Source organism: Squalius cephalus, assembly GCF_949319135.1.
Source record: "Squalius cephalus genome assembly, chromosome: 22".
NCBI lineage: Eukaryota > Metazoa > Chordata > Actinopteri > Cypriniformes > Leuciscidae > Squalius > Squalius cephalus.
The window spans coordinates 32312075-32323711 of NC_137143.1; the positions used below are offsets into that span (position 1 = coordinate 32312075).

The 11637-nt window shown below is 40.8% G+C and overlaps 1 protein-coding gene across 2 annotated transcripts in view; it reads right to left on the reverse strand.

The window, feature by feature from the left end:
• Nucleotides 1–1741: 1741 nt before the first annotated feature.
• The window catches only part of sos1 (son of sevenless homolog 1), a 71306-nt gene continuing 61410 nt past the window's right edge, over nt 1742–11637 (reverse strand). Inside the window, exons 22-24 of one of the 2 annotated variants that reach the window (XM_079857793.1) lie at nt 10004–10048; nt 4331–4449; nt 1742–3096 (exon numbers count right to left, since the gene is read on the reverse strand). In XM_079857793.1, coding sequence (XP_079713919.1) covers nt 2647–3096; nt 4331–4449; nt 10004–10048 — 614 coding nt within the window. In that variant the 3' untranslated portion in view covers nt 1742–2646. The remainder of the gene's footprint in view (nt 3097–4330; nt 4450–10003; nt 10049–11637) is intronic. The other variant, XM_079857794.1, reaches the window with a different exon arrangement.

Genomic DNA, 11637 nt, shown 5'->3' on the forward strand with positions numbered 1-11637 from the left:
TTTCTATGTACAACGTTCTCAATATAATTCATAATCTCACGTTTATAATGAACAACGCGTTATGGTTATTGTGTTACAAACGGTGTCTGCACAGAACAGGGGCGGAGTCAGCAAAGCTCATTATCATTTAAAGACACATGCACTGAAACGGCGTGCTGAAAACAGCTGTTTTTGACCAGGTAAAATTAGTGTTTTCTTACAATACTAATGAGAATTTTTAATTAACGTATATTACAAACTTTTAATTTATACCCTAAAGAATCATAACTTGTACAAAAATGGCATTATATGACCCCTTTAACTCATCTTTCTCTTGATAGAAATATCAATTGTGTATCAGAAATAGGAGCATTTTTGTAACTTGATGTGTAAAAGCAGATGTACAGTCAAACCCAAACGTATTCAGACTCCAACATTTCTCACATTATCACAGTTTATTCGCTATAGTTTAGAAAATGGTAATAATATGACGAACTCAGTTGATATTTGACTGGTTTTGTCCGTCCTTCTGTTAGACTGTCTCACACATGAATTATGTTGAATATCTGTCAGCTGTTAAATTTAACTACACAATTAGATGCTCAACCAATCACCAAGCAATGCTTCATTGTGTTCAGTATGTGTGTAAAAAGAGCATTAGCAATTAAAGGGGGGGTACAATGGTGTTTCATGTATTCAGAGTTGTTTACAGTGTTAAAGAGATGGATTCTCATGCTAAACATGGCCAAAGTTTTTAAAAAATATTTTGGACGAATAACGGAGAATTTCTGTGCCGAAAATCTTACTTCCGGGTTGGTACAAGTTTCGGCTGGTTTTTTTCGATCGTGGATCTAATGACGTAGATCAGAGTGCAACTCCTTATATGAGCATTTCTCCCGGAAAAGCTCGCCCGCGCACACGTCGACTAGAGGAGAGCGAGACCGCGCACATCAACGCGCTTCAACAGGAAATCATCGGCAGCGCTGCATAGTGTCTCCAAAGTGTGTTTTTGGATGTGAGGGAAAGCTTACCATGTTCAGCTTCCCAAAGAACCCAGCGTTAGGAACAGTGGATGCAACGATGAATGTTTTATAAACAAAGCCCAGATCGACGGATTCTCTCTATGACTCTGGCTTCGCCCACACGGCCCGCCTCCAGACGCTCGGTTTTTTCCGGAAAGACTCGGTACAGCTTATCTTTCTTTTATAAATATAATAAAACTAATAAAAAATAATAAAAGACTTTTTGGAGATATGAAGGATGCAATACTACTCTATAGGTACTCAAGATTAACAGGAGATTGAGTGAAAATGAGCATTTCACCCCCCCTTTAAAGAAAACACACTCGCTCAGGTCAAAGTGTCTGAATCATTTTGGGTCCCAGATTGTTACAGGTAGTCTCTGTATGAGGAATATTTGGGTATAATATGTCACAGTTTACTTTATTTTGCTATCCTCACTCACATATATGAACTATAGTGTCCTGCACACACTAGTAAAACAATATCTGGTGTCTGAATCATTAGTGGTTTGAGTGTACATCATGAGCTCAGCATCCGGAGACAGTGAAGAAGAGAGACGGTTTCATGGCTAGCGTTTGGCATACAGTGGTAGAAACACTTTTATTCCCTTGTTTTAAGGCGGCGATCGTTTTTTTTCTTTACATACTTATTGGCAAAAACAGAAATGATTGAGAAAATAAAAGTTCTAACACATACAAGGACAATCACGTGTGTTTCTTGAAGGTTTTCTCGAGTACCTCTTTGGTGTGCGAGGGTACCTTAAACTCCCGGTACTCGTCAAGTCAACTGGCTCTCGAACGAGTCTAGAACATCTGCAGTCCCTTTACACTCTCCGTCCACACACACACACACACACACACACACAGGCACCGGAAAATAATCATGTGAACGGTCTTTATCGGGTCTGTCTCGTCTCAGACGCTCCGCGTCGTCTGTCATCCAGCAGGTTTGCTTGTTTCTCAGTCTGAGTTTGGCCAACGATTGCTCCGGAAACAAACCGAGCGATGAAATGGAAACGAACATGACAAAACAAAGACAACACACAGAGTTCCCGAGAAACAGCTGGATTTCCACAATCGTCGTCTCAGAAGAGCACGTTTAGGACACGTCTTCAGTCCTCAGGTGAAGGGTTTGCGTTTCCAAGGGGCGGCGGTCCGTCGAGCCGACTAGGGAGTTCTGGGATTGGCGATTTGACAGGTTTGTTTGTTTCTCAGTCTGAGTTTGGCCAACGATTGCTGCTGAAAACAAACCGAGCGATGAAATGGAAAACGAACATGACAAAACAAAGCTACACGAAAAAGACAACACGCAGAGTTCCCGAGAAAGATGATCTCGGCTTGATTTCCACAATCGTCGTTTTAGAAGAGCGCGTCTTGAGTCCTCAGATGAACGTCTCAGAAGAGCTCGTTTAGGACACATCTTTAGTCCTCAGATTAACTTCGCTCTATGAGGGGTTTGCCGAACATGCCAAAACAAAGCTACACAAAAAGACAACACACAGAGTTCCCGAGAAAGATGATCTCGGCTTGATTTCCACAATCGTCGTCTCAGAAGAGCACGTTTAGGGCACATCTTTAGTCCTCGGATGATTTCTCAGAAGAGCACGCGTCGCTTCATCGGTTTTAGTCCTCGGATTAACTTCGCTTTATGAAGGGTTCGCGTTTTCAAGGAGCGGCGGCCCGTCGCGGTGCACCGACTCTCTTTTGTAGGTTTTCGGAGGGAGTTTTGGGATTGGCGATTGGGACGTGCTCTGGCGAGGCGGGACGGGCGGCCCGGCGGACCCCGGGGTCGTCGGCTCCAGGTCGAGCGGGGAGGAGGGCATGTGTTTGCGGGGGCCCAGCGGAGAGGGAGACTGTGGGATGAAGGGAGACGGTGGGAAGAAGGTTTGGTTGAGTTCGGAGCGCCGGCCCTGAGGAGGAGGCTGGAGGTGTAACGGCGAGCTGGAGAACACGTCTGGCGTTCGCACCGGCTCTCGGGGAGGAAGCGTCGGGGGACTGTCGGGCGGGTCCGTGAGCGAGTAACGGGGCGAGAACACTTTAGTGGTGGGCTGACGAGGGGGGATCGCAGGAGGACTGTCCTGGTGCTTCGACATCATCTGGAACACACACACACACACACACACACGGAGCGTTTGAAAAGGACAGATCTATGACCATAGACTAGGGGTGTAACAATATATCGTGTCACAATATATCACAACACACAACCGCAACAATCTGTGTCAATTTGTAACAATCCAAAATTAAAATTACTGTGTGAGAAAATTCCAGTTTTCAGAGTTTCAGTGTCAGTACTACATTAAACTACTATATAATGTTGAATATAATGTATAATAATGCAATGGGGGAATATGTGTGTAAAAAGTGCCCTACATTATAGAATATACAATACAGAATATTCTTTATTCTTAAGTTATAAAAATAAGAAGAAAATAGCAGGTAAGAGGGATTGTTTTCTCATGGATGTTCAGTGAAAACACTGTGTGTGAGAGAGTGTGTGTGTGTGTGTGTGTGTGTGAGTGTGTGTATGTATGTATGAGTGTGTGTGTGTGTGTGAGTGTGTGAGTGTGTGTGTGTGTGTATGTATGTATGTATGAGTGTGTGTGTGTGTGTGTGTGTGTGTGTGTGTGTGTGTGTGTGTGTGCGCGTGCGAGAGAGAGAGAGAGAGTGTGTGTGTGTGTGTGTGTGAGTGTGAGAGAGAGAGAGAGAGAGAGAGAGAGTGAGTGTGTGTGTGTGTGTGCGCATGCGTGCGAGAGTGTGTGTGTGTGTGTGTGAGAGAGTGTATGTGAGAGAGTGTGTGTGCGTGTATGTGAGTGTGTGTGTGTGTGTGTGCATGTGTGTGTGTGTGCGTGCGTGTGTGAGAGAGAGAGAGAGAGAGTGTGTGTGTGTGTGTGAGAGAGTGTGTGTATGTGAGAGTGTGTGTGCGTGTGTGTGTGTGTGTATGTATGTGTGTGTGTGTGTGTGTGTGTGTGTGTGCGCGTGCGAGAGAGAGAGAGTGTGTGTGTGTGTGTGTGTGTGTGAGTGTGAGAGAGAGAGAGAGAGAGTGAGTGTGTGTGTGTGTGTGTGTGTGCGCATGCGTGCGAGAGTGTGTGTGTGTGTGTGTGTGAGAGAGTGTGTATGTGAGAGAGTGTGTGTGCGTGTATGTGAGTGTGTGTGCATGTGTGTGTGTGCATGTGTGTGTGTGCGTGCGTGCGTGCATGTGAGAGAGAGAGAGAGAGAGTGTGTGTGTGAGAGAGTGTGTGTATGTGAGAGTGTGTGTGCGTGTAGGTGTGTGTGTGTGTGTGTGTGTGTGTGTGTGTGCAGGTGTGTGTGTGTGTGTGTGTGCGGCACCTTTGAGGGCGAGGATTCGGCGGGAGCAGATTCGGGCCGGCGTCGGGGAGGGATCGGTGGAGGAACGGGAGGGTCGTCGTTTCGGAGGAAACTCATCATAGACGACACTGAAGAAGATCCTGAGAGACACACAAACACTCCAGTTACACACACACACACACACAGCGAGCCCTCGGTGAGAATCATGACAGAGAGGATGCTGGGAAACACGTCACATGATAAACACCTCACATGCCACTAAAGCCATTTTTACAATGATGTCACCACAGCTGCAGCATCATGAGCGCTGAAGCCCAGGACACAGTAGGGCTGGGGATCGGGAGTCAGTCAGGAATCAGATACTTGTTATGAAGTTAAAATTATCGATTCCTCTTATCGATTCCTCTTATCGATTCCTCTTATCGATTCCTCTGTGAGCATTTCAATATGACTTAATGACGCGCTGTTTTCAGTAGGCGCGTTTCCATTACAGATTTGCGCAAAACTTTTGTGATTTTGTCTGAATGTCGACAAAAAACTATTGCGAAATGACAGCGTTTCCATTAACCGATGCTATGAGTAAAACTTCCTCTCGCGATCAGTAAAATCATTCCAAAAACCATGGCAACGGACACTGATATGTTTCTGTACTATATCCCAGCCACTGCACTGGCCATTATTATTAATGGAAGGAGATGTGTGTGTGTTATCCAATCATTAATGGCAAGGAAAGACTCTTATACTTGTGAGCGGCTCATATGAGGAGTTTCTGGGTGTTTCTCCCTCATTTCTGCTTCGAGGTCTTGATTGTGGCGTTTATTTGAGGTGTAGAATCCATTATTCCTGTAATTCTTTTGTCTTTTATGAGTTTACTAAATAACTCTGTCTCGTCTTCTGTCCAAACACACCGTTTGGTGATACAGGTGACCTGTAAATGCGCAAACACTGTTTCCATTGCAGTTTTGAGAAATATTCCTTTTTCGCATTGCCTGAAAAACCTCCTCATGTGAGCGGAAAAACTTGTTTGCGATAAATGGGAGTTTTTGCGAAATTGACGTGTTTCCATTGGGAGTATTTTCAATTCGCAATTTCAATTTGAAGGGTAATGGAAACGCAGCTAGTGATGCACATGTGTAACTATATAGTGCAGCTCTTAAAGTGACAGCACTAATATTCCCGCTCTATAATATTCCTGCTCTATAATAACACTAATATTCCTGCTCTATAATAACGCTAATATTCCTGCTCTATAATAACGCTAATATTCCTGCTCTATAATAACACTAATATTCCTGCTCTATAATAACGCTAATATTCCTGCTCTATAATAACACTAATATTCCTGCTCTATAATAACACTAATATTCCTGCTCTATAATAACACTAATATTCCTGCTCTATAATATTCCTGCTCTATAATAACACTAATATTCCTGCTCTATAATAACACTAATATTCCTGCTCTATAATAACGCTAATATTCCCGCTCTATAATATTCCTGCTCTATAATAACACTAATATTCCTGCTCTATAATAACGCTAATATTCCTGCTCTATAATAACACTAATATTCCTGCTCTATAATAACACTAATATTCCTGCTCTATAATAACACTAATATTCCCGCTCTATAATATTCCTGCTCTATAATAACACTAATATTCCTGCTCTATAATAACACTAATATTCCTGCTCTATAATAACGCTAATATTCCTGCTCTATAATAACACTAATATTCCTGCTCTATAATAACACTAATATTCCTGCTCTATAATAACACTAATATTCCTGCTCTATAATAACACTAATATTCCCGCTCTATAATAACGCTAATATTCCCGCTCTATAATAACACTAATATTCCTGCCGTCTCTATAATAACACTAATATTCCCGCTCTATAATAACACTAATATTCCCGCTCTATAATAACGCTAATATTCCCGCTCTATAATAACACTAATATTCCTGCCGTCTCTATAATAACACTAATATTCCCGCTCTATAATAACACTAATATTCCTGCCGTCTCTATAATAACACTAATATTCCTGCCGTCTCTATAATAACACTAATATTCCCGCTCTATAATAACACTAATATTCCCGCTCTATAATAACGCTAATATTCCCGCTCTATAATAACACTAATATTCCCGCTCTATAATAACACTAATATTCCTGCTCTATAACGCTAATATTCCCGCTCTATAATAACACTAATATTCCCGCTCTATAATAACACTAATATTCCCGCTCTATAATAACGCTAATATTCCCACTCTATAATAACACTAATATTCCCGCTCTATAATAACACTAATATTCCCGCTCTATAATAACGCTAATATTCCCACTCTATAATAACACTAATATTCCTGCCGTCTCTATAATAACACTAATATTCCCGCTCTATAATAACACTAATATTCCTGCTCTATAATAACACTAATATTCCTGCCGTCTCTATAATAACACTAATATTCCCGCTCTATAATAACACTAATATTCCCGCTCTATAATAACGCTAATATTCCCGCTCTATAATAACACTAATATTCCCGCTCTATAATAACGCTAATATTCCCGCTCTATAATATTCCTGCTCTATAATAACACTAATATTCCCGCTCTATAATAACGCTAATATTCCCACTCTATAATAACACTAATATTCCTGCCGTCTCTATAATAACACTAATATTCCTGCTCTATAATAACGCTAATATTCCCGCAAATACTCCCGCTCTATAATAACGCTAATATTATTCCCGCTCTATAATAACGCTGATATTCCCGCTCTATAATAACACTAATATTCCTGCTCTATAATAACACTAATATTCCCGCTCTATAATATTCCTGCTCTATAATAACACTAATATTCCTGCTCTATAATAACACTAATATTCCCGCTCTATAATATTCCTGCTCTATAATAACACTAATATTCCCGCTCTATAATAACGCTAATATTCCCACTCTATAATAACACTAATATTCCCGCTCTATAATAACACTAATATTCCCGCTCTATAATAACGCTAATATTCCCGCTCTATAATAACACTAATATTCCTGCTCTATAATAACACTAATATTCCCGCTCTATAATATTCCTGCTCTATAATAACGCTAATATTCCTGCTCTATAATAACACTAATATTCCCACTCTATAATAACACTAATATTCCCGCTCTATAATAACACTAATATTCCCGCTCTATAATAACGCTAATATTCCCACTCTATAATAACACTAATATTCCCGCTCTATAATAACGCTAATATTCCTGCTCTATAATAACACTAATATTCCCGCTCTATAATAACGCTAATATTCCCACTCTATAATAACACTAATATTCCTGCCGTCTCTATAATAACACTAATATTCCCGCTCTATAATAACGCTAATATTCCCGCAAATATTCCCGCTCTATAATAACGCTAATATTATTCCCGCTCTATAATAACACTAATATTCCTGCTCTATAATAACACTAATATTCCCGCTCTATAATATTCCTGCTCTATAATAACACTAATATTCCCGCTCTATAATATTCCTGCTCTATAATAACACTAATATTCCCACTCTATAATAACACTAATATTCCTGCCGTCTCTATAATAACACTAATATTCCTGCTCTATAATAACACTAATATTCCCGCTCTATAATAACACTAATATTCCCGCTCTATAATAACACTAATATTCCCGCTCTATAATAACACTAATATTCCTGCCGTCTCTATAATAACACTAATATTCCTGCCGTCTCTATAATAACACTAATATTCCTGCCGTCTCTATAATAACACTAATATTCCTGCCGTCTCTATAATAACGCTAATATTCCCGCTCTATAATAACACTAATATTCCTGCCGTCTCTATAATAACACTAATATTCCCGCTCTATAATAACACTAATATTCCCGCTCTATAATAACACTAATATTCCCACTCTATAATAACACTAATATTCCTGCCGTCTCTATAATAACACTAATATTCCTGCCGTCTCTATAATAACACTAATATTCCTGCCGTCTCTATAATAACACTAATATTCCTGCCGTCTCTATAATAACACTAATATTCCTGCTCTATAATAACACTAATATTCCTGCCGTCTCTATAATAACACTAATATTCCTGCCGTCTCTATAATAACACTAATATTCCTGCCGTCTCTATAATAACACTAATATTCCCGCTCTATAATAACACTAATATTCCCGCTCTATAATAACACTAATATTCCCGCCGTCTCTATAATAACACTAATATTCCCGCCGTCTCTATAATAACACTAATATTCCCGCTCTATAATAACACTAATATTCCCGCCGTCTCTATAATAACACTAATATTCCCGCTCTATAATAACGCTAATATTCCTGCCGTCTCTATAATAACACTAATATTCCCGCTCTATAATAACACTAATATTCCCGCTCTATAATAACACTAATATTCCCGCTCTATAATAACACTAATATTCCCGCTCTATAATAACACTAATATTCCCGCTCTATAATAACACTAATATTCCCGCCGTCTCTATAATAACACTAATATTCCCGCTCTATAATAACACTAATATTCCCGCTCTATAATAACACTAATATTCCCGCTCTATAATAACACTAATATTCCCGCTCTATAATAACACTAATATTCCCGCCGTCTCTATAATAACACTAATATTCCCGCTCTATAATAACACTAATATTCCCGCCGTCTCTATAATAACACTCATCAAACAACAGAAGACAGAGAAAATTCACTCGTTCTTCACTGAATAACTTTAGTAACTATATTATTAATGTATATATTATTTATAAAGTGCAGTGTTATTGTACATTTGATTAGTTTCTGAACCTGAAAATCTTAAAACTAGGGCTGTCAAACGATTAATCGTGATTAATCGCATCCAAAATAAAAGTTTGTTTTTACATAATATATGTGTGTGTACGGTGTATAATTATTTTCTATATATAAATACACACACATGCATATATATATTTAAGAAAAATGTGTTATTTATATATAAAATATTTATATATAATATAAATTATATATAATATAAATATATATACACAGTATATACATGCAAATATTTCTTAAATATATACATGCATGTGTGTGTATTTATATATAGAAAATAATTATACACCGTACACACACATATATTATGTAAAAACAAACTTTTATTTTGGATGCGATTAATCGCGATTAATCGTTTGACAGCCCTACTTAAAACACTTTATTTTAATCGTATTTGTTGCAATTGCTAATTTTTTATTTGTTCTTTTTTAATTACTGAGTGTTTATTGTCTTTAATGATGCTTGAAATGTACATTAGTTCGGCTAGTTGCTCTTCTATGGTGTTTTTAAACCGCAGGCACACGTAAGTATTCTCCAGCGTGTTGATTTTTGTTCATGATATTCAGATACAATTAAATGTTTTGCAATAAGAATAAATGTGAATGATATCTACGTTTTTTTTTACCTAGGAATCGATAAGCAGAATCAAAATCGTTCAAATTCAAACGATACCCAACCCTAGTAAAAAGCACTTGTTTCCACAGGATGTGATGTCACAGAGCACACACACACACACTACACCGTCTGCACAGACTGATGGCGTGACAGAACACGAGAGCGGTGTGATATACTGACGTGGGCCGTGTGGAAGAGTGACCGGAGCGAAAATACTGTCGCTGTCTGTCGGGAATCAGGAGGAGACACAAGAGAAGGAGACAGACCTGATCAGCTGATGCCAGAGCAGCTGCAGTACATGATGCTGGTCACATGATGCTAAATCACATGGTTAGTCGAAGTTGAGCTTTACTGGAGTAGTTCATGTAGATGATGCTCATAGAACAGGTAAAGGTGGAGTGTGTCGTGTGTCGCGAGGATGTGTGTGTGTGCGGTACGTGTCAGATATTCTACATTCTGCAAGCACTTCAATTATGCAACATATTGAACATGTGAACAAGAGTTGATCATAATCAGTGACATTTCTGTGCAGTTTATCATCATCATGGCGTAGTTTCTCAGACTCCATCGTGTGTGTGTGTGTGTGTGTGTGTGTGATGGGCAGGTTTAGGGGTCGGGTTAGTGTGTGTGTGATGGGCAGGTTTAGGGGTCGGGTTAGTGTGTGTGTGATGGGCAGGTTTAGGGGTCGGGTTAGTGTGTGTGTGATGGGCAGGTTTAGGGGTCAGCCTAGTGTGTGTGTGTGTGTGATGGGCAGGTTTAGGGGTCGGGTTAGTGTGTGTGTGTGTGATGGGCAGGTTTAGGGGTCAGGTTAGTGTGTGTGTGTGTGTGTGATGGGCAGGTTTAGGGGACGGGTTAGTGTGTGTGTGATGGGCAGGTTTAGGGGACGGGTTAGTGTGTGTGTGATGGGCAGGTTTAGGGGTCAGGCTAGTGTGTGTGTATGTGTGTGTGATGGGCAGGTTTAGGGGTCAGGCTAGTGTGTGTGTATGTGTGTGTGATGGGCAGGTTTAGGGGTCGGCTTAGTGTGTGTGTGATGGGCAGGTTTAGGGGACGGGTTAGTGTGTGTGTGATGGGCAGGTTTAGGGGTCAGGCTAGTGTGTGTGTATGTGTGTGTGATGGGCAGGTTTAGGGGTCGGGTGTGTGTGTGATGGGCAGGTTTAGGGGTCGGCTTAGTGTGTGTGTGATGGGCAGGTTTAGGGGTCAGGCTAGTGTGTGTGTGTGTGTGATGGGCAGGTTTAGGGGTCAGCCTAGTGTGTGTGTGTGTGTGATGGGCAGGTTTAGGGGTCGGGTTAGTGTGTGTGTGTGTGATGGGCAGGTTTAGGGGTCAGGTTAGTGTGTGTGTGTGTGATGGGCAGGTTTAGGGGACGGGTTAGTGTGTGTGTGATGGGCAGGTTTAGGGGTCGGCTTAGTGTGTGTGTGATGGGCAGGTTTAGGGGTCGGGTTAGTGTGCGTGTGTGTGATGGGCAGGTTTAGGGGTCAGGCTAGTGTGTGTGTATGTGTGTGTGATGGGCAGGTTTAGGGGTCGGGTGTGTGTGTGATGGGCAGGTTTAGGGGTCGGGCTAGTGTGTGTGTGTGTGTGATGGGCAGGTTTAGGGGTCGGGTTAGTGTGTGTGTGTGTGTGTGAGTGTGTGAGTGTGTGATGGGCAGGTTTAGGGGTCGGGTTAGTGTGTGTGTGATGGGCAGGTTTAGGGGTCGGGTTAGTGTGTGTGTGATGGGCAGGTTTAGGGGTCGGGTTAGTGTGTGTGTGATGGGCAGGTTTAGGGGTCAGCCTAGTGTGTGTGTGTGTGTGATGGGCAGGTTTAGGGGTCGGGTTAGTG